Source organism: Schistocerca cancellata, chromosome 6 (genome assembly GCF_023864275.1).
Source record: "Schistocerca cancellata isolate TAMUIC-IGC-003103 chromosome 6, iqSchCanc2.1, whole genome shotgun sequence".
NCBI classification, from domain to species: domain Eukaryota; kingdom Metazoa; phylum Arthropoda; class Insecta; order Orthoptera; family Acrididae; genus Schistocerca; species Schistocerca cancellata.
This window is the reverse complement of record NC_064631.1, coordinates 349,779,410-349,804,157: the sequence shown is the minus strand read 5'-3', so window position 1 is coordinate 349,804,157 and position 24,748 is coordinate 349,779,410. Positions and strand designations below refer to the sequence as shown.

The 24,748-nt window shown below is 39.1% G+C and overlaps 1 protein-coding gene across 2 annotated transcripts in view; it reads right to left on the bottom strand.

Moving 5' to 3' along the window:
• LOC126191295 (ankyrin repeat family A protein 2-like) overlaps positions 1-15,236 on the bottom strand; it is a 53,830-nt gene extending 38,594 nt beyond the window's left edge. The window contains exons 1-4 of one of the 2 annotated variants that reach the window (XM_049932120.1): positions 14,703-15,236; positions 14,503-14,632; positions 13,826-14,049; positions 7,711-7,798 (exon numbers count right to left, since the gene is read on the bottom strand). In XM_049932120.1, the coding sequence (XP_049788077.1) occupies positions 7,745-7,798; positions 13,826-14,049; positions 14,503-14,632; positions 14,703-14,885 (591 nt within the window). In that variant the 5' untranslated portion in view covers positions 14,886-15,236 and the 3' untranslated portion in view covers positions 7,711-7,744. The remainder of the gene's footprint in view (positions 1-7,710; positions 7,799-13,825; positions 14,050-14,502; positions 14,633-14,702) is intronic. The other variant, XM_049932119.1, reaches the window with a different exon arrangement.
• Positions 15,237-24,748: the final 9,512 nt, after the last annotated feature.

Genomic DNA, 24,748 nt, shown 5'->3' with positions numbered 1-24,748 from the left:
TTATCTTTTCTCATTATTAGTTTGTATGAATGTCTTGTCTTTCTCATTAGTAATAAGAAATTTGTACATTGCCACAGAAGACGGCAAAGACAGGCTTTTAATATTATCTTTGTAACAGAACAGCAATGTCGGGAGAATATTTATTTATTCATTTATTTATTTTTTAACAGCTTTCATTTCAGTTTCGCTTGACAGCACTCATGCTTAAGATCTCACATAAAAAGGACATGTAATTTTTACTCGTGCTTCAGTGCTTCAACAATGTGTGTAGTAAATGCTATGTGTGAGAAGATATGTATATTAAAAATCATCATAACCTCAAGAATATTCTTATTTATTATGCCAAAATATTCCAAGATTCCTTCATAACCATGACTTTTGCCTGCAATCATAAGAGGATGCAGTAACTTCTTCCATCCTGCAAGACATCTTAAAATATATATGTGCTAATGATCAAAATTTCATGGATGGACTGCATGGTCAGCAACCACAGAGACTTAGAGGTAAATTAATTATATCAGTGCAACCTAATAGTGGCTTCTATCAAATAAATATGTGTAGTAATCGAACCACTGACTTTTTGCTAAGCACCAAGTTTGCTGCAAAATCAGACATTCTAAAAATCTCCATCGACAGAGTAAGAATAATTATCCTATATACATTATTCATTTTTGTGATTCAGTATATGTACAATGCATTGTATTTTTCTTACTCTACAAGGAAGACTCTTCATAGCACCAATTTAGTTTCAACAAGAATCCATGCTTTAATTCCAGTACTGCAAGTAGTAATTATCTCTCATTACATAAATTTCATGCCGTTCATACTCTTTGTGTTAGTTATTGGACTGCCTCCCAGCATGGTTATTCCAAAACCGACCAAAAGAGTAAATCAGATGGATCGGTAAGATTGGTTCTGGGTGCTCAAGGTATTAATAAGGTCCTAGTACCAGTTCAAAAAGGTTTGACAAAGTCCCAGTTCAGCACACAGTTTTATTCTGACATGAAGTTTCAATGAAACACTTTTTTTGCAAAACTAGACCACATACTAATCAGTTTGATACTTCATTTGTGACCCCTCAGAATATTTCAAAATGGCGTGTTTGAATAAGCTCTTCTTCATTTACAAGCTGTGTCATGGGTATTTTGGCTGACAACCGTTCGGCCACCATCAGGTGAGTGATTTGCACTGGAGGGGTTGCTAGTTCATATCACTGACTTTATTCCAAAAATAGGCACAAAAACATTTGCACAAATGCAGCTGCTACATGAGCGAACTCTGTTGAATCACGCACTCTTTTCGAATACTGCTTCATCCATGGCACGCAGACGCATGTGTAATGTGGTACTAAATTGCTCTCTGTAGCGACGTGCAATCGCAGAGTTAAAATTTCAGATGTCAAAATTAATAAAATCAAATGTCACTAGGCATTTCATCAGTCATAAAATGCTTTCTTTATGAAGAAATTAAAGAAATCACTGGGTCTCACACCTTGTCCAGTTGAAGGCCACTGCCAGGATTAATAAGATCTTGTGTTAAACATATTTCCATTGATTTCTTAATAATCAAATTCCAGATGGACCTCATTGAGGCCAATATTTCCATGGCAGAGTAATTATGAAATGCGCTGTGGAGATACGATGCTCCACTATGGCTGACTTACTGGGCTGTGAACGGCGACTGTGGCGAGCATGTTCAACGTATCTTTCATGCACTGTGTGCAACGTCTGATCAATGTAAGCTTTGACACACTGACAAGGTATTTTGTAGATTCCAGCCTTCTGCAATCCCACACCCCCTTTGCTGAACCAAGGAGGGTGCAAGTCTTAGTAGGCAGGTGAAAGATTACTTTGACATGACGTTTTCTAAAGATTATGCTTAATTTCAACAAAATATTGCCAATGTATGGCAGGAATATCTCGGACTCGAACCACTCCTCCTCCTCTTGCTCTTGTGGGTGGTCACGTTTCTTCTTCCTTAAAGATGTGCTGATATGATCTTATTATCTTTGAACACTGATTGTAGATGTTCCACCTCATTTGCAAGGCTGTCTCATCAGACACAACATGCACCAACATTCGGAGGACGCCCATAGTTTGTCAGGGATGGTGGCAGCTAAACGCTTGCAAAAACAGATCTGAAAGTGTGCACTTATGGTAGACAGAATATCCCAATGATCCAGCCACTTTCCTTATGACCAAAATGTCCAGAAATGGCAGACAGCCATCCTCCTGCATTTCTGTCGTAAATCCAATATTCTTGTGGATAGAATTCAGATGGTGCAAAAAGCATGACAGTTATTTTTCACCGTTCTTCCGCACTTATCAAATGACATGCAGCAAGATGCATAGAACGTGATTGCCACATTCACCTTTTGCAGCCCAGTAAGTCAGCAGTAGTGGAGCATTGTATCTCCTTAGCACATTCCAAGAATTACTCTGCCACAGAACTCTTAGCCTCGCCGGAAATCTTCTGGGATTTGATTATTAATGAATCGGTGGAAATATGTTTAGAGCAAGATCTTATTGATCACGATGGCGACTTTCTACTGGATAAGGTGTGGGACCCAGTGATTTCTTTCATTTCTTCAAAAAAGAAAACATTTTATGACTGATGACATGACTAGTGACATTTAATTTTCTTAACATTGACATCTGAATGTCAACTCCACAAGTGTGCATTCTGACAGAAAGGACTCATGTAGCATCACATTATGGATGTGCCTGTGCATCATAGATGGAGCAATATTCAAAGAGAGCACATAACTCAACAGTGGTCACTCATGTAGCAGCTGCCATTGCACATGCATCTTCGCGCCTATTTTTGGTATAAAGGTAGCAACAGTGCAAAATAATCACCTGAAGATGGCTTAATAGTTGTCAGCCAAAATATTGGGCAGGAAGTTGACATTACACAGCTGCAATCCTGAAACTTCATGGAACAAATGTAAATGTTTTTTTGTTCAATATTGCGTACCTCCGAAAGTTCTTGACCAATTGCTTCGAAATTTTGACACAATATTGAATTCTAATAAGCGCATATTTTTAGGTACCCAACTCTTTAAAATAAATATGTGTGTGTCGGGGCGGGGGAGGGGGGGGGGGGCGTTATACGTAAAGGGAAAACAAAATGTTCAAAATGTATCTATTTGATTTAGTTCAAATTTTAACATTTTACTGTAAAACACATTTAGACAAATTTTACTGTAAAACACATTTAGACACACACAGACTATATATTTTTATGTACACTGAAGAGCCAAAGAAACTGGTACACATGCCTAATATCGTGTAGGGCCCCTGCGAGCAAGCGGAAGTGCCGCAACACATTGTGGCATGGACTCAACTTATGTCTGAAGTAGTGCTAGAGAGAACAAATCCACAAATCCTACAGGGCTGTCTATAAACCTGTAAGAGTACAAGGGGATGGAGATCTCTCCTGAACAGCATGTTCCAAGGTATCCCAGATATGATCAATAATGTTCATGTCTGGGGAGTTTGGTGGCCAACAGAAGTGTTTAAACTAAGAAGTGTGTTCCTGGAGCAACTCTGGACATGTGGAGTGTCGCATTGTCCTACTGGAATTGCCCAAGTCTGCCGGAATGCACAATGGGCATGAATGGATGTAGGTGATCAGACAGGATGCTTACGTACATGTCACCTGTCAGAGTTGTATCTCGACATATCAGGGGGTCACATATCACTCCAACTGCCCACACCCCATTACATTACAGAGCCTCCACCAGCTTGAAAGGTCCTCTGCTGACATGCAGGATCCATGGATTCATGAGGTTGTCTCTATACCCACACAAGGCCATCTGCTTGATACAATCTGAAACGAGACACCTCCAACCAGGGTAACACGTTTCCAGTCATCAAGAGCCCAATGCCACTGTTGACACGCCCAGGCAAGGTGTAAAGCTTTATGTAGTACAGTCATCAAGGGTACATGAGTGGGCCTTTCGCTCCAAAAGCCCATATCAGATGTTTTGTTGAATGGTTCACAGGCCAACACTTGATGGCCCAGCACTGAAATCTGCTGCAATTTGCAGAAGGGTTACACTTCTGTCACACTGAACAATTCTCTCCAGTCATCACTAGCCCTCTTCTTGCAGGATCTTTTTCCAGCTGCAGTGATGTCAGAGATTTGATGTTTTACCGGATTTCTGATATTCATGGTACACTCGTGAAATGGTCATATGGGAACATCCGCACTTCATCACTACCTCAGAGAGCCTGTGTTTCATCGCTCATGCGCCAACTATCTAACAACTGCGACAGACACTTGCTGTCTTATATAGGTGTTGCCAACTGCAGTGCCGTATTCTGCTCGTTTACATACCTCTGTATTTGAATATGAGTGCCTATGCCAGTTTCTTTGACACTTCTGTGTACAACACTACTACAGAATCTGAATTTGCAATAACAACACACAAGGTTCAAGGTCAGAGAGAGTGGGTAAAAGGAGATGGACAGAGGGATGGGAGGAAATAGAATAGAAAATTGGAAGGAGGAGATGGACAGAGAGAGGGGGCAGGAGGAGATGGAGAGAAAGAGGGGGAGGAAAAGATGGACAGAAAACGGGGGAGGAGGTAATGGACTGAAAGGGGGGGGGGGGGGGGAGAGGTGGGGTTGGAGAAGATGGACAAAGAAAAGAGGGGGGGGGGGAGATGGACAGAGACAGGGCAGAGATAAGGAGATTAGGACATATATCCAATTCCCATACATATTAGAAACATGTGCTTTCTCTTCTCTTTCCTTTCCATTTAAGCAAATTGAGCCACAGCAAAGCATGGCAGGGTACAGCTAGTTCAGAATAATACACTCAATCTTTCAATGGCTATCTCCACCATTGTCATCAGGAGTAAAATACCTCATTTGTCCATTTCCCGCTCTTCATCTGGCTATGCAGTTTCAAGCCAAAATTTTCTCTTAAGTCGCTAATTAATTTTTGTAATTACATGACTACTTTCAAGCAATTAAACTCTTTTCTGCAAAACTAGGTCTCATCATGGTAAATTTGATAGCCCATTTGTTCGTCTGGCTATGAAAATTGGGACAAAAATCCATTGTGTAATTTACAGGTGTTCAAATCTAAAAAATATTACACAGTTGTTGGGTTTCGAAAACTGGGAAAGATGAGACACATTCTAAAAGCAAGTAGTCTTCACTTTCATTTCGATTCCAGTCCTCCTCATATATTGCCTTTCAATCTGTATGCTAAACTGTCTAGTTTCCCTTCTCTTACTATTATGCCCCTTGCTTTTTCCAATACTATGTCTGTTAGTTTCTCTGCACTAATAACAAAAAGTATTAGCATCAAACCACACCCTTGTCTAATACCTGTATTGTAAATTTCCTTATCGTCAATCTTTACATTAACGTTATGTCTTGTATATGATTCCTTTATCAGTCTTCTGTCCTTCCAGTCTACACTAACATATTTCAAGTGTTTCTGGAGGATAATCTAGTCAAGTCTGATTAACAAAAAAATGACAATTTAAATCCTCCAACCTATCCATAAGTGGTTTTTTAATTTAATAATACTCGAATTTAGCAGTATCATACCTATTCATCTAACAAACAGTACCAAAGACCCAAACACAAACCAAAAGCTTTCCTGCATGATATTAAATTTCCCCAAAGCAAGAATCTTCAACTGCTACCATTACCCTTCTGTACTTCACCCCAATTTTGTCCCTTCTACTAATCATGGCACTACAAACTCTCCTGCAAAAAGAAACCCAGACAAGCACTCAAAAGAATTAACACAATTAATTACCACATTTTAAACATCTCATCTTTTCCCCAATACGACTGTCATTTAAAAAAACCTACCCATTCTTTTTAGTCACTGCACAGCCTCTCCAGAAAAACAGCATTCATTAAAATGTTTCCCTGGAAGGAATGTGAACCAGCACGATAAACACCACAATATTACTAAGAAAGGACCCTACAACAACTCTTCTTAACAAATTTTGTAGAGCAGCAGCCTTCATAAAAAACCAGCATGCATAACTAATTGAATACAAAAAATATATAAACCAAATGACAGCTATGGCGCATACACAAAGTAGACATGTAAACAAAACATACCCATGGCATCCACAACTGAAACATAAAAACCACATCATTATTTCACACTCGAAATAATATATTAGTACTTCTCATCCTTAAAGATTCCGAAATGCTCCCCATAACATCCTCTCATATGTTGCCTATAGTTTCACAGGATGACATGTTGGTGTTACAGAAATGTGTGATTCCACCCAGATCCTTTGATCCATGACATCATCAAGATGGTGGACACATCTACTTCCAGCATACACAATATGGCAACCATAACATCACTACATATATACGTGAACAAAAATAAAAACAGCACGAGAATATTTCACACCAGCAATAAAATGAAACTAATGGGACAACCATGGGCAGTAAGAGGTTTAAGGCAGGGACAAGCTAAATATACAACAATAACAAAAACAGTACCACTGCAAAACAAGTATTATTTACAATAAAACACAAAAAATTCCATACATTAGACATAGTGCTACAAACATAAAAACTACAGGAATCATACATTTCACTGACCAACATAGCTCTCAGTACCAAAAAACAATATACGCAACTCCAAAACATTGATTACCAAATTTCTCTTGACCTATATAGCTCAAACAAAGCCACAGACGCCTCAAACCCAAACACAACGTCACAATTTTCACATAACCTACATAGCTCTAACGAAGCAAACAAAACCAAAACCCCACACACAAACTGAACACCCTGAACACCCCCCCCCCCCCCCCCCCGATTCACTTTACCGACTAAAATGCAAACAAAAAAAATCAGACACAAAAACAAACAAACCATAAATAATGCATCCAAATAAAACAAAAATTACTTGTCAAATAAGCCATCAGTGACTACACCTACATTGTTCCCCGCTACACAAACCCTGCACTTCGCACAACCAGTATACACTTCCCTACAGAAAGAAAACCAATGCAACCTACCTCACACACCTACCTCTTATGTGCACAGAAATGTAAACAATAAAAAAAGTAATATTTAAGTAAAACAATTTCTCCATTCGCCAACTTAGATTTCTCGAAACAGGTCCCTTGTAGTATAGTTTGCCAAACATCGTCACAGTGACACAACCACATGTACAGAACATTGATGTGAGAAGCCGGGGCCATAGTCAACTTCATAATCTCGTTATCCCCATGACACCTCATGTACTCTGCAATCAAGCCAAACCCTTGCAAAAACCTTACAGTCATCGTCATACCATTGACCAGTGTGGAGGGGACATTAAATGTTTCCATCTTATCCATGGCTAACAATAAACAAAACTCCTTTACATTTTGGACCGGAAAAAATCCACACTAATTATATATAATGCAAACATGAATGCATAAACCCACCAAACAATAAATTATCTCACTGGTGATACAACACACTCTTCCGAAACATCACGCAGCACAGCATACTCACATCACGGGTCAAAGCAAATGAGTGGCATCGGGCACTTCCCTTGGCCTGACATGTTGCCAAGATTTGCTAAATATGACTGTACTTGTGTCCCTTGTAAAGTTTAGGAAAACTACCTACTAATAAGTAGGCCTTTAAGCTATTAAAAATCTGGGCAATAGTTATAAAATGGCCCCTCCTTAGATTTTTATCACATTAAGTATGATATACGTACCTAATATGCACCAGGATACCCACTGGAGGCTTGTCTATTGTGTAATATATGTTCTCTGAATTTTTTTCAACTGCCCGGGACTCGCATGCTGAAGATCAATACAAAAACCTTTAAATGTGATGAAAACCCAGCAGCCTTCATAGCAGTTAATGTGGACAAAACACGCAAGTTCATTTCAAATACCGGTAACAACATTATGTCTAACAAGGGACATTTTAAATCTGAGTGCAGAAAACTTTTAGCAAAACACATTTAAGCCAATTTTGTCAGATGACTCATTTCATCAAATTCGAGACAACTTGATCGTCAAAGCAGAAGGCATTGGATCAATTTAAGTAGTGTCATTAGTTGAACACAAATAACAACCTCACACTTTGAAAACACATTATATATTCCTAAGCTAAAGAAAAATTTATTTTCAGCGGGAACAGTCACAAAAAGAGCAATGAAAGTTATTTTTGATGACAAGAGACTGCAAGTTCGCAATTCAGGTCTAATTGCAGCACAAACTAAGATGGACAATCAGTGTTATCACATGTTGTTTAAATGTCCTGGTGTACTACAGGCAAATCCTGCTTCCCTGAATTCCACCATGATCTGGAATGAGAGACTTGGGCACATTCATTTCAGTGGCCTCAAGAATATGGCTGGTCTGAACTTAATACCTGGTTTCAATATGAAGAAAGTTGAAAATCTTCATTGTGAACCATGTCAGTATGGCAAGACGAAAAAAAAAATCTTTAATTCAAATTTGGAATCAAGATCAAGTTCCTGGTGAATTTATTCATGTAGATTTGAGTGGATGGATGACAAAACCATCTCTTGGAGGTGCCAAATTGAACATATTTTTCAAGGATGATTGCACTTCATACAGGTTTGTGTATTTTCTTTAAAGTAAGCATGATACTTTCCCTGTATTTTTGAAATTTCAGAGACTGATTGAAAAACAGACTGGAAACAAAATCAAAGTTCCAAGAAGTGACAATGGAATCGAATTCATAAATAAGCAATTTGAAGACTATTTCAAGCAAAATGATATAATATATGAGAAAACAAGTCCCTAAACACCACAGCAGAATGGCCGAATTGAACAAGAAAACAGGTCCATTGCTGAGTGTGCACACACTATGTTATTAAGCGCTGACTTGTCTCACGAATTGCGGGCAGAGGCAGTAAACTGCGCTCCATATATCTTAAATCGGCGACCATGTAAATCAAACGACAATATTACACCTCCTTCTTTAGGACACATGTGGAAGTTTGGATCAGCTGCATACATACACATTCCTGATAAATCTAGATCAAAATGGGATAGTAAATAAAAGAAATTGGCTATGATGGGTATAGTATCAATTCTTGCCTCTACAATCCTAAGTAAAAACCTGCAATGTCTCTTTCAATGCAGAACAAACCTATAGCTTAAACATAGAATGGAGATATACTGAATTTTACCTGGGAGACCATACTGCAAAAGATGTGCAGGAGGAATCTGAAGAGGATGATACTGGTGAAAAAAATGAAAGAAAATCAAAGAATGAATCTGAGATACTGCTCTAGTTTGCAAGCACCTGCTTGTTTTCAGGACCAAGATATAGCTTGTTCCGCAATTATATTTGAACATCAAACTTTCAAAGAAGCAATGGCATCAAAAGAGTCATCAAAGTGTAAACAAGCAATGGAAGAGTAAATGACATCCTTGAAGAAGATCAAAACCACCGCACAACCGCAAGGCAGTTGGATGTAAGTGGGTCTATCGTGTGAAGCAGAATTTTGAGGGAAAAACTGACCGCTTTAAAGCTATATTATGGCAAAAGGTTATTCACAAAGAGAAGGCATTGATTATGAAGAGACGTTCTCTCCTGTGGTCCTATATGATTCAATCAGGGTTTTATTAGCCATAGCAGCTTCACAAGATATGGAAATTAAACAGTTTGATGTTAAGACTGCATTCCTGAATTGTGATTTGAAAGAAGAAGTTTACATACAGCAACCAAAAGGTTTCGTTGTAGAAGGCTCAAATAATGTTCACAAACTGAAGAAGAGTCTATATGACTCAAACAATCACCACATTGTAGGACCAAAAATTTGTACAGTTTCTGACAATGTTTGGCTTTGTGCAACTGAATGCAGAGAAATGTGTTTTCCATGCTTTAACAGATGACACTGATATTTACCTGGCACTACACAGGGTGTTACAAAAAGGTACGGCCAAACTTTCAGGAAACATTCCTCACACACAAATAAAGAAAAGACGTTATGTGGACATGTGTCCAGAAACGCTTAATTTCCATGTTAGAGCTCATTTTAGTTTCGTTCTTCCACCTACGCTCAATGGAGCATGTGATCATGATTTCATATGGGATACTCTACCTGTGCTGCTAGAACATGTGCCTTTCCAAGTTTGACCTAACATGTGGTTCATGCACGATGGAGCTCCTGCACATTTCAGTCGAAGTGTTCGTACGCTTCTCAACAACAGATTCGGTGACCGATGGATTGGTAGAGGCGGACCAATTCCATGGCCTCCACGCTCTCCTGACCTCAACCCTCTTGACTTTCATTTATGGGGGCATTTGAAAGCTCTTGTCTACGCAACCCCGGTACCAAATGTAGAGACTCTCTGTGCTCATATTGTGGACGGCTGTGATACAATACGCAATTCTCCAGGGCTGCATCAGCGATTCCATGCAACGGAGGGTGGATGCATGTATCCTCCCTAACGGAGGACATTTTGAACATTTCCTGTAACACCGTGTTTGAAGTCACGCTGGTACGTTCTGTTGCTGTGTGTTTCCATTCCATGATTAATGTGATTTGAAGAGAAGTAATAAAATGAGCTCTAACATGGAAAGTAAGCGTTTCCGGACACATGTCCACATAACATATTTTCTTTCTTTGTGTGTGAGAAATGTTTCCTGAAAGTTTGGCCGTACCTTTTTGTAACACCCTGTATATGGATGATAGCTTGCTTATTTGTAAGTCTCCAAAAATACTGGAAAATGTTTTGACAGCACAGGGATCAATGTTTGAAATTACTGTGGGCAATGGAAAATACTTCTGTGGATTTTAAATTGAACAAAGCCCTTCTCCAAAAGAAATATATATAGGTCAGCAAAGATACATAAATTGTTTACTTCAGAAGTTCAACATGGATGATGGATGATTCAAAACCGAACTCCATTTCTTTTGATGTTGGAACCATGTTCCACAGTGGACAGTCTCCTGCAGACCAACATGAGGTAAAGGAGATGGGAAGCAAACCTTATCAGCAGGCAGTCGGCAGCTTAATGTTTGCAGCAACTGTCTCATGGCCAGACATCATGTATGCTGTGGGCATGGTGAGTGGGTTTTTACATAGTCCAGGTCTTGATCATTGGCATCCTGTTAAAAGGATTATGAAGTATCTATAGGGGACCAGGTACTTGACCATAAGGTACAAAGCTGACTCTACTAGACTGGTGATCTACTCAGATGCCAACTTTGCTGGCGACTGTGACACTCGTCTGTCAATAACAGGCAATGTGAAATTGTTAGCAGGTGCACCTGTGACATGCCGTTCACGTCAGCAGAAATGTGTAAGCAAATCAACAACGGACGCCGAATACATAGCAGCTTCAGTTTCTGCTCCTGAAGTTGTTTGGTTGTGTGGTTTTCTCAGTGAACTTAGTTTTCAGTTAGACAAACCAACAACACTCCATGCTATTCACCTGACTAAATACACAGAACATCACAAAAACACCAAGCACATTGACATTAAATCCATTATATATGTGAACATGTTGAAAATAATGAGATTGCAGTCTATCATGTTTATTCTGATAAACAATTGACACTTATTCACAATACCAAAAACTATAGACAAATTCATACCAAACAGTGTTAACTTTTGGTTGCAATAAAGAAAGGAGCAATAAGTTATTTTTACTCCAATATACCGTATTTCGCTCTGAGATTTTCTGTCAAACATAATTAAAGACATCATAAAAGAATCTCTCCATTGGCCAATTAAGATTTCTCGAAACAGGTCCCAGTATAGCTTGCCAATCATCATCCACAGTGACACAGCCACATATACAGGAGACTGATGTGAGAAGCTGGGGCCATAGTCAACTTCATAATCTAGCTATACATATGACACCTCATGTAGTCGGCAATCAAGCCAAACCCTTGCAAAAATCTTATGGTCACCATCATATCATTGTCCAGTGTGGAGTGAATATTAAATTTTTCCATTTTACCCTTGGCTAACAATAAACAAAACTCTTTACATTTTGGATCGAGGGGAAAATATCTAATGCAAACATGAATGCATAAACCCACCAGACAATAAATTTACGTACTGGTGATACAGCACTCCCTTCCATCACATCATGCAGCACAACATACTCACGTCATGGGTCAAAGCAGACGAGTGGCATTGGGCACTTCTCTTGACCTTTTATGTTGCCAGGATTTGCTACATATGACTGCTTGTGTCCCTTGTAAAGTTTAGGCCAAATGCCTAATAATAAGTAGGCCTTTAAGCTATTTAATATCTGGGTAAGAGTTATAAAATGGCTCCTCTTCAGAGTTTTATTATGAGGTTGGTTTGAAAAGTTCTCGGAATGGAACAGAAAAAAAGTACTTACATCACTGAAACTTTTTTTTATTTTTTAATGTTGTCTCCTTGTAGAATAATGCACCTGGTCCAACGATGTTCCAGTGCCTTGATCCCATCTCGAAAATGAGTTCCCTCCAGGCCTACAAAAATAGTTATCAACTACGGCTATCAATTCTTCGTCTGAAGGGAATCTTCATCCACAAAGAAAAATTTTCAGTTTTGGGAAGTGATGGAAGTCTGACGGAGCCATATCAGGTGAATAAGGTGGGTGTGGTCAAACCGTAGTTCATGTAATTTTGCCATGGCGACAGCACGTTTTTGATCCAGCGTCAAGAGTCGTAGCACCCACCTTGCAGATAATTTTTTCATTTCTACTTAGCCAGTTAAAATGTGATATACCCTTTCAGATGACATCTGGCAAGTGTGAGCAATTTCACACACTTTGAATTCGGCGATCCTCCATGGGCACTTTGTGCACTTTTGCAATGATTTCTGGAGTAGTGACACATCTTACCCGACCACTCTGTGGATCATCATATAAGCTCTCCTGACCAAATTTAAATTCATTTGTCCACTTGGCAACATCTGAATATGAAGGAGCAGGGCCCCCCCCGTGTATTCTGGAAATCGGCATGAATATCCTTTGCTTTCATACCTTCCTTTACAAAGTACTTAATCACAACAACAGAGCCAGGTCACCACCACTGCTCTCTTCCAAGAGTTCTGAGTGGTACATGTCTACAGGCAACAGTCCAATGAATATAACTGACCTCACATGGTGATTCTGAGAACTTTCCAAATGACCCTTATACATTAAGTATGAGATATGTACCTAATATGCACCATGATACCCATTGGAGAATAGTCTATTGTGTAATATGTGTTTTCTGAATTTACCTTAGTTTTAATTTTTACCATCAAAAGTGTGTTAAATATTCAAAGTACATTAAATATGGCACAGACAGACATGTGAATACACTACAGGAAAATATGTACCCACAATCTTTGTTTCGCATTCACGTTCAGTGGCTTCATCAAATCAGAACCAAACCATCACCTTCCAACCTAACTTTGATCTCTGCCTACACTACAGATTGGACTGCTATCACAACCTAGATTTTAGGGAGGTGTGTGTGTGTGTGTGTGTGTGTGTGTGTGTGTGTGTGTGTGTGTGTGTGTGTACATGAAATGAAATTTGTATATGGGCTGCTGATACAAGAATGTGCTCATCTTGGAACAATCTTATATAATATGCAGTAAACTCATATAAATTTAAATCTATAATACAGTAATGTACAGTTCAATTCACAATTAAGTTACTTCATAACCCTTAATTAGCAGAGTTAGTAATATAGTATCAGGAAGGAATTGCAAATATGCAGGAATGTTTTAATTGATAGTCAGTGAAACATGAATACTGATGAGTAAAGCAGCAGGTATCCCAATGCTACAATCAGTACCATTAAATAATAGAAACACACAAAGATTTCAAATAAAGTCAACCATTAAACTCACATCATCAGCATGATTAACAGATGCTCCTTCTGTCAGCAGGATTCGCACAACATCATGATGTCCACCAGCTGCTGCCAACAGCAGTGCTGTCTCACCCTCAGGCCCTTGCTTGTTGATGCTTGCTCCATGCTGCAGTAGTAACTGCACAGTTGGCACTTGGCCATAAGAACTTGCCCACATCAGGGCTGTTAGACCATTTGTATCTGCAGCATCCACATCTGCTTCTGTCAATAATATTGTGCATTATCATAATATAAACAGTGCATTGAGCTTACTATGTTACCAATCACAGATAATTATTTCATAACATGAATTTATCACAATCGAAGAAACAGGTTTCCTTTTCTAAATGTGACCATGAAAAGGTTATATTCAAAGTAAATTACTAATACTTGTTCACAAACAGCATCACACTTTGGCAAAATCGCACTTGAGTACCACTTAGCATCTTCCAATGGATAGGTAAGTAATTTTCAAGACATGGAATAGACATAGAACACATTTTTTGAAACTTCTGTTCCCAAAAGAACTGGCAATAAGAAATGCCTGTTACTACTTTCTATACTCTATTCTTTGAAACTTTTTCATTCGTGACCGTTTACAAATTTTCAACACAACTACCAGTAATAGTTTTGTCATTATATGCACTTCTATAAAAATTATGGGTGCAGTTATACCTTGACGTATATCGGCCTCATTTATTTCTCCAAGTCCAGCTCTGTGATGAAAACCGAGATCAACTTGTTCCGTCACTGGCGTTTCAGTCGGGATGTTCCCTCGTTGCAAGTTTGTCAGCACTGTAGTGGGCTAATTAGACCAGTATCTATATCTTATACTGAACAATAACGGAACATATTTCATTATAATTAAAACATACCTTGTAGGGCTGGAACGCACTTTTACGAGTACCATCTTGCCAAGATCTTGGAGACCATCTCATTTTTGTTGAACCATGGTTAACTGAGCTATCTCCGCTGTCTACTGATTTCGTTGTTACTTCACAGCCTACATTCTGTTTCTTGTGGCTGAGATTTTCTGAAAATTCTTGGCCCACATCCATATCCCTAATTCTCCTGTGACTTCTGTACTTATGTCATTCAGTGATAACAATGTCTCCCAAGAATCACTGACATACTCTACAAAGTAGCAATACGACTTAATTCGGCTGATATGTCACGACCTCTTCATGAATTATCTTCGCAAATCATATTCTTGAGAGATGCTCGCATTTTGTACCACACTATTTACTTTGTATTCACACGCATCACAGCATTATTCGAGTACTTAGCGTGGTTACATCGCCAGCAGCAGCTTATAATAACAGACGGCTGTTACGAAACAGAATCCAAACTCTAGGGATGCTGTCACACGTCAACAACCCGTGTTTACATTCTACCAACAACACTTCCAAAGTTTGTATGCTAAGTTACGGCGAATAATTGCATACTTTCAAAGTGTACTGAGGAAAAAAGGAAATTCTTTGGGAATTGTCTTCTTAATTTGATCGCAATGTGATTAATTCTTTATTATAAAGCAGTGACTCCCTTTAGAAAGTGGCGGTTGCTTGTTGGCTAACTCATTCATTCATTTGTAAATGCGGTACTTGGTATTCCACTTTTATTTTTCATTGTTATTTCATCACCCTCGTCTAATAAGGCGGGGATGGACTGGCAGAGGGTCAACATACCGCTCTACAGTAAAAAAAAAAAGCAAGAAATTCTACATTAAGACGTGACAAACATGACAAAAATTACAATCGTTTCTAAAATAAGACGGTGGATGTTTGGTCCCATTTACACGAAAATACACTGCTGATTTTCTTTGCTTGTTATTTGAAATCAGAAAGATTGAAAGGTGAAAATAAAAATAGATATTTAAAAACAGTGAAAATTAGTACTGCTCTTTCGCTAAAAATCTGAAGGACCTTCGTTGGGGAAAAATGGTTGTGACGAGCTGGATATGAACATAAGGGTCATTGAATAGTATCTATATAAATGAAGGTAGGTGTTTGAATGGACGGTAAGAAGATGGAAAGCGAAGTGGTATGTGGTCAAGTCCTAGTATAAATAGGAGAAGCGATGTGAAAAGACAGAGAGAAACTGGGAAAGGGAGAGGGTGATACAGAGTTGGATAGTTGGGAAGATATTATAGTTGATAGAATGGATAAATATAGCGATGGATTTCATCGTGTGAGAGGGGCAGTCGGTTGAAATTGTATGGGGATAGGGTGTGAAGTGTGCATAGGTGTAGGGTCAGTGGGATGGATTATTAATGTGTGGCTGCATTCCAGGATTTATAATAAATGTTATGATAAAAGGGAAACGAGAGGAGTTGTCAGAAACTAGGTTGCAGGTATGTGAAAATGTTCACTGTTTGAAAGGAAAAGTAAGAACTAAATGTGATGGTAGAGGATACATGTGGGAGAAGGTAAACAGATGAGGAAAGTAAGATGGAGTGCAAGCCGTTCAAGGATTTTAAGGCTAGAGCCTAATATCCAGACAACACACATGCAGGAGAGAATAGGATGGATCTACATTTTGTAGGTGTGAAGTACAGTGGAGAGCCACAATCCCCATGTTCAGCCAGTTAGTAGTTTTAGTATATTGTGGGTTTTCTGTTGTATGGTTAGTAGGTAAGACACCCATGTTAGTTACTGGTCGAGGGTTGGTCCAAAATGTTTTAGTGTATTAGTTAACAGAACAGGACAGCTATAAATGATTAGATAAAAGTCATGGATATACAACTTATGATTGATTTGTCCCATAATTATTGCCAGTCTTTTGGGGAGGTTGATCTTCAGGAGCCACTGTTTACACCAGGACGAAAACTAGTTAAGATGGAGTTGAAGGGATTGCGAACTTTCTAGAGTGTTGGGTACACAGCTAGGAAAGCAGTTGTCATCAGCATCTTGGAGGAGGCGCACTTTAAGGGGTGGTTTCAGCATATCAGCTGTGTAGAGGATACTAAGAAGAGGAGAGAGAATAGAGGAGTTCACAGGAGATTGGAAGACAGCAGTTACCTGCCCCATGCATAAGAAAGTTGACAAAATGGTCTGCTGTAAAATCTTGTCCAACTATATACTGCATAAAATCAAGCCATTTGAAGGTAAAGTAGCTGGTGAATATAATGGAGGTTTCGAATAGGGGAGTTCGACTGTGGACAACATCTATGTATTGCAACAGCTCACCAAAAAGATGTGGGAATATGGCGAAAGAAGGAAGAAAGATTAGAGTTTAATGTCCCATGGATGATGAAGTCATTAGAGCTGGAGACCAAGAATGTATTAGTGGAGGATCATGAAAGAAATTAGTCGTGTTCTTATCGAAGGAACCATTCTAGTATTTGCCTTTAGCGATTTAGAAAATCATGGTGAAACATAAATCTAGATGGCTGGATGGGGATTTGTACCATGATCCTCACAAAGGGGAGTTCAGCATGTAAAGCGCTGTACCACCTCACTTGGTGGGAATACAGTGAAGATCTTCATGTGTTCTTCATAAATTTTAGGAAGGTATACGACTGCATTCACTGAGAGAGCCTAATGACTTGCCTAACCGAGTTTGAAATACCCAAGAAACCCATTGGCATGCTTCGAGTTTGTTTTACTGATTCAAAACGCAAACTGAAGCTCCAGAAGCAAGCCACAGATAGTTTTAACATAAACATAGAGCTGAGAAAAAGAAAAGGCGTGTCACCAATGTTGTTCAGGATGAGTGAAGCTTTCCAGAAGAATTTCTAAAGGAAGCTTTCCAGAAAAATTTCTAAGGGAAGCTTTCCAGAAGAATTTCAAAGGAATATAGGCGGAAGATGAGGAAATCACACGTCTTGCATTTACAGACAACATGGCCTGCTGTCTAAATCTAAGAAAAAATTAGTGTGGAAGGGCGACAGGGTGAATGTGGCAGCGAACAAAATCAGTCTCCTTCCGAAAGAATCGAAGACCAAGTTCAAATGGCTCTGAGCACTATGGGACCTAACATCTGAGGTCATCAGTCCCCTAGACATAGAACTACTTAAACCTAAGGACATCACGCACACCCATGCCCGAGGCAGGATTCGAACCTGCGACTGTAGTAGTCGCGCAGTTGCAGACTGAAGTTCCTAGAACCGCTCGGCCACCGCAGCCAACAAAGACTAAGTGTCGGGCTGTCTGGCGATGAGCAGGATTCATCCTATTCAAGGAACTACAGCACCTACTGGTAGTCAGAACCCAATCCTTCAAACGGGCTCATAATTTCAAACACCAGGATGGGGGGAGGGGGGACAAACTTTACAGAGGGCACATTGTGGAAGTCAGAAATCAAAGCAAGGTTGAATCTCTAGCTGTATGAAACACTGATCCAACCTGTAGGCTACATAGTGTTTGGAGGATCTAAAAAGTAAGACTTAAATATTCTTCTCATTTTCGAGTGGAAAGTCTTAAGGAAGATCTATGGGCTGGTACAAGATGCGATCGTTGGGGAATGGAGGATCCTGTATAATTTTGTGTTGGATTAGGTCTAAAACACACCAGATATTGTAGGTCTGATGAAAAATGGCATGTATGGACAGAGCATGCTGCTCGGATGGATAAACACTGATGGCCTTTGAAATCTATGGATTTTATTCCCTAAGCAAGAAGACCACTAGCCAGATCAAAGAAAAGGTGTAGAAATAGAGTCCATGAGGACTTGCTGTAGATCGGTGTAGTGCGTGATTGGCGTCAGAAAACAGGAAATAAAAACCAGTGGAAGAAGGGTCTTGTAACTGCAGGCAGTCCTCTGGGCCTGCTAGCGTAAAAGAAAATAAAGTACATTAAAGAGAAGACAGAGCCCTGGAGCGCACCTGCAGTATGGTAGAAGACTTGCACCCTTAATAGAGACGATGGAAGGACGATTATATAGAAAGGAACCAGTCAGGTGGACATGGTTTTCAGAAGTGCAATGTATCTTCAGTTTGAAGAGGAGGTTGGAATGCTATGGTATACTTAGGCTTTTTCGAAATTAAGGGAGATTAAAAATGCAGGTTTCCTGTTGTTAAGTGATGGGATAGGAGATGTGTGAGGTACGGGTGTTGCTGATCAGAGGAGAAATTGGGACAGAAGCTACAGTGGTTTAAAGAAAGAATAAAGTGTTGGTTTAGGTGTTTATGGATGCACTGGGAGAGGATGGATTCAAAGACCTATCAAAACACCAAGGCGAGGCTGATGTGTCGATAGTAGAAAGTATTGCTAGCTGGTTTATGTGCTCTGAGGAAAAGTACGATTTTGAAGGTTTACCACAAGTCAGGATAGAAGTACATGGAGAGGGTCATGTTGTGAAGGGTTACAGGGTTCCCAGGAAGGAATAATGCCATACACCTACATGTCTCTAGGCAATGTAGTTGTGTGTGGGAGCAGTGTTGTACGTGTTTTATGTCATTTTTTGTGATTTGAGTAGGTTATGTTCAGGTACAGTCTGCGTTATTGCCAAATTTATTTGGCTTTCCGCATCTCTCTGACATCAAAATTCAAGACTGATGATGTGGGAATATAAGCATAGTCAAATGACATCACAAGTCAAGATTGGAATATGAGCACAAGCTGAATGGTTACCAGATCACTTGTGCTAAGTATAAAATCGAAGGTGATTGACCTGAGAGTTATTTGAACAGGCTGCATGTTCGCCAAGCCGCATGTCATAAGTACCAATAAAGTTTTGACATTATAGTTCACTACCCCTAAGTTTAAAATGTTGCTACCCTAAGTGGCCAAAATTTAAACAATTGCCTCTCTGACATAACAATTGATATATCACCCTAAGTTTGAGATTAAAGATCTGACTTGCTCTAAGTTTAAGTCTGCTTGTGCTATGCTCATTTTTAGTTTTTAAACTATTGCCACAGCTGCTGAGATGGAATAGGAACAATTGCATTTTTATTTAAACACTGCACCATGAGGTCTTGCACTCTTCCAAATCCAACTGATTTACTTGACCCACTGTCCCCACTGGAGTCTGACTTGTTAGAGTGTTGTGGCAGTGCTGCTGTTCGTGATGACACTGTAGTCAAAGCCCTCGTGGTCACCATTAAAATGGTGGGGAACTTCGCAAATGTAAGAGGTACACTTATACTTCAAACTTATATTGAAACATAATAGAAAATTCATTATTGTCCTAGGTTTAAAATAACCAATAGCCCACCCAGATGTTATCCAGGCAAATCAAAATATAGTAGATATATGCTCTTTCTATAGTTTCTGAAGGAGAAGGAGGAGGAGTAAAAGATAAAAATCAGATTTCCTGTTTCAGAATTCACCATGAAAAATAAATGTGGGGGATGAATGGCAGTTATTAAAAAGCCTGGTCCTCCTCATTTATTTGAAGCTATATACACCACACAACCACACCAAGAGCAAAACACATTTATGCAATGTGACAAGTTGATTGCAGCTGTCAAAAACGCAGAAGATCTTGTCGCAGAAATAATGCATGTTATGGATGTAATGGTTAGTAATCTTGTTGCACAATACATTTCAGGGGGAAAGGGGGGGGGGGTATATCACCAGCAGTAGATGCTACACTCCAGCACATCCTAGAGAACGGGAGATGAATGGTGCAGACAAGAGCACTACCAAGGCATGGTGGTCCATCAGCACACCTAGTTGAGTTCCTTAACAATACATCAGTTTGGCTTGGTATGCCACCTCACTATCTCAGTGGTTAGTTGTAAGTCAAAGTGTTGCATGGGAAGAGCTAAACACAAAAACACACACACAAAGCAAAGTGGAGGAAGTACTCAGGATCTCTCTAGATCCATTCTCGTTACTTACGTGCATGTCCCTTAGAGATGTATAGTAACTATGCCCCTAGTAAAATTTTAAAGACGCGCTATAACTATTCTTTACTTCTACTACAATGTAAGAAAAATGCAGTGGACTTTCTATTGACACAATTGGACTGAAGGGAGATATCAAAGAAATTCAGAGATCTGTGGGCGTTCTTTTTGCGGAACATTATTGCAAACGTTTATAGAACATACAGCTGCTATAGGCAGTAGAATGATTTAGCATCATGAACGTGTATCTCACGTAAAGAGCTCAAAGAAAGGCCAAATCAGAACTCCTGCAAAACCACACACTCGTTACCATCCCTCCACTGAAGTGTTGTTATTCGATGGTTTGATATGACTTGTGTGAAGTCTAACGACACAGTGATGTCAGACAATGACTAAGCTAGGAGTAGAGATGAGACCTAAGACAAGCAGTCAGAGCACTTTATCGTTTGCACTGAAATCCAAAAACAGATGAGATTTATTGCCAGTTCTTGAAAATGTAAATGACTATTTAATATTGTGTTGGTATTTATTACAGTGTTACAAAAGACTAGGATGTTTGCTGATGGCATTAACATGTCTTTAATTTGACACAAAACATGGAATCCATCCTGTAAGCAGTGGGGCACTGCTGGTTCTGGACAAAAACACTGACTCCTTATCTGTCAGCACTTTTTCATCTCTAGTGTCATATGAAAGCTGAGACAGTGGCACATGTCGTATTTCACTGACAGTAGCATGAGCAGTTCCTTTTCTCCAAGGCCATATCAGGAATCATGACATTATGCTGCATACCAAAATCAAAGATGGGAGGTTCTCACCCACACCTCTGTGCTTCTGCGAATTTTGCGTCAAGAACCCCACACACTGAGCACCCCCAGCTCAGCAAATATGTTTGAATTACTGATTTCCAAAATTTTGTTTAAGGACTGGCTCACATTGGTAACTTTGATGTGAAGCTATGTATCATTCGCCATGGAATATTGGAATGAGTAAATAGCATATTTCTCTCTAAATAATTAAAAATCAACATTTGCTTATAGAACATTAATAATGACATTAAAAATTTAAAATTTTTCTTGAGAATTAATTGTTCGAAGAGATTTTGGGATTGCAGCTAGTCGCTATAAACTTCACTCCACGACATTTCGATTGGACACCTGCCAGTCATGTTCAGGTGAGCCATCGAAGACTGACGAAGACGTTCTCTGCTCTGCCTTATATAGTGCCACACATGAGTCAGAGTCACAGTGACAGGAGAACCACACCACCTGGCGACAGCTCCCTCGCTGGCGCAACTGCAAATGTCAACTCTACAAAGTTACGAGGCAATACTCTCAACGCACTTTATAAGGGAGAGTGGAAGCATCTTCATCAGTCTTCGATAGCTCACCTGATTATGACTGGCAGGTATCCAGTCAATATACTACAGAGTGAAGTTTACAAAGACTGGCTATAGTCCTGAAATCTCTTCAAATACTTAATTTTCTGGGAAAATTTTAAAGTTCACATCAAACGCCTTTACGGGAAGGAGATGGCTTCACATGTAAGAAGTTTCGACAAGATATGTGGTAAGAGAATTACATTCTTTAAGTTGTTTAATGAGATGTCAGGACTATGGCATAATACCAAAATTTGCCGCAGTGACACATTTTCTTAAGACTGAAACTGCTCAGAAGGTAACAGAGAAGACTGGTCATGCTATTGTTAAAAACAGAATCTGTTATACAGGACAAAGGTTTGCTGCCATTTCAGAAGAACTGTTCCACCTACGTCTGAGGACTGCAGCAGTTTTCTCTCCTCTATCATGGGTTTTGGTTGATGGAGTGACTTCAGCCAAGTTTGACTGGGTATATGAAGATGCAAGTTCTGTGTCCAAATTTGGTCCTTTGATGCCACAACAGCCGTCGCCACAGGGAATAACTACACAACGTTCTGAGGTTAACTTCAGAGAGAAACATTTGGAAGATGCAACACTATTTATATTTGGTAAAGGACTCAGTTTTGCACCTGCAGCAAGTGCCTTACCTCTGATAAGTTTTGTGAGTGGTATTGAAGAAGCTGTGTGCAGCTTTCCTATGAATGCTGCCAAAGAAATAAGATGGGAAACTTCCCATGCTCTTTTGAAGGCTCCTCCTCAATGCAGTCATGTAGCCTCTGAAGAAAGGGCTGCATTACGAAATGCCCGAGAGGATCCAGACATAGTGGTGCTGAAGGCTGATAAAGGTAACTCAACTGCTTTGTTACCTCGTAGTTTGTATTTCAAGAAGATGTATGCTTAATTAGTGATACTATGTATGGGAAGATTGATCATGACCCTACAGCACATGTGCAACAGATGACTGAAAAAATAATACATTCATGAACAATGTCGATACCATGTTTGAAAACTGTTTTCCTCTAAAAGTTACTCAAATTAAACAGAAGTCTATAATAAAACCATGGATTACACATGGAATAAAGATTTCCTGTAAGACAAAAAGGAAAATGTATCTGTCGACCAAGAACAGCTCCAATACTGATGATTTAGCTAAATACAAGGAATACTGTAAAATATTAAAAAAAGTGATTCAGACATCTAAACAAATGCACTACAAGAAGAAGATAGCAATGTCTGGGAACAAAACAAAAACAATATGGGATATAGTGAGACTGGTAGAACCATAAAGGAACAGGAGCAAATAGCATTAAGGGTAGATGACACATTAGTAACCGATGGGCATAGTGTGGCAAATCTATTTAACAAGTACTTTATATCCGTTACTGATAAAATGGGATTGTCAGGATCAGTAAATAATGCCCTTGAATATCTGAAACTAACCTTTACAAATAGCTTCAGCTACATGAACATGTATCTCACTTCACCAAAAGAAATAACTTCCATAATAAAATCTTTGAAAACAAAGCATTCTAGTGGTTACGAAGAAATATCAACAAAGTTAATTAAGGTATGTTCTTGTGAGTTTAGTACAATTCTAAGTTACTTGTGTAACCAGTCAATTATAACTGGGACATTTCCTGACTAGCTAAAAGATGCAGTTGTTAAGCCTCTATTCAAGAAAAGGGATAAAGAGATACCATCAAACTACAGACCGATTTCACTTTTGCCAGCATTCTCAAAAATTTTAGAAAAAGTAATGTACAGGCAGCTTCTCAACCATCTGACTACAAATAACATATTATCAAGAACACAGTTTGGATTTCTGAAGGGTTCTGATATCGAGAAGGCTATTTACACCTACAGTGCAAATGTACTTAATTCATTAAATAACAAATTACAAGCAGCAGGTATTTTCTGTGATTTGTCAAAGGCATTTGATTGTGTGAATCACAACATCCTTTTAAATAAATTAAAATTCTATGGTGTCACGGGCAGTGCTGCAAAATGGTTCAAGTCATGTCTAGCTAACAGGAAACAAAGGGTGTCAGTACAAGGGACTAGTGAATTAAGTCATCAGTCATCATCAGAATGGGACGAAATTACATGTGGTGTCCCACAAGGATCCATCTTAGGGTCATTGCCTTTTCTTGTGTACATTAATGATCTCTCATCAGTTACACTGCCAGAAGCAGAGTTCGTTTTGTTTGCAGATGACACAAGTATTGCAATAAATAGTATGTCGAGTGTAGTTCTAGAAAGATCTGCTAATGATATTTTCATGGATATTAATAAATGGTTTAAAGCCAACTCATTGACATTAAACTTTGAAAAGACTCACTACATGCAATTCAGAACCTGTAAGAGGTTTCCACCCAGCATATGCATAAAGTATGAAGAAGAGCAGATAGAAGAGGTTGACAGCCTTAAATTCCTGGGATTACGATTTGATAATAAATTCAGTGGGGAGGAGCACACCACAGAACTGCAGAAACGCCTTAACAAATCTGTATTTGCAATTCGAGTGTTAGCAGACATAGGCGACATAAAAATGAAAAAGCTTGCATACTTTGCCTACTTTCATTCCATAAAGTCACATGGTATAATATTTTGGGGTAACTCATCAAGTCAAACAAAAGTTTTGCAGAGTACAAAAGCGTGTAATACGTATTATTTGTGGAGTAAATTCACGGACGTCATGTAGAAACCTCTTCAAAGAACTGGGTATACTAACCACTGCCTCTCAGTATATTTAC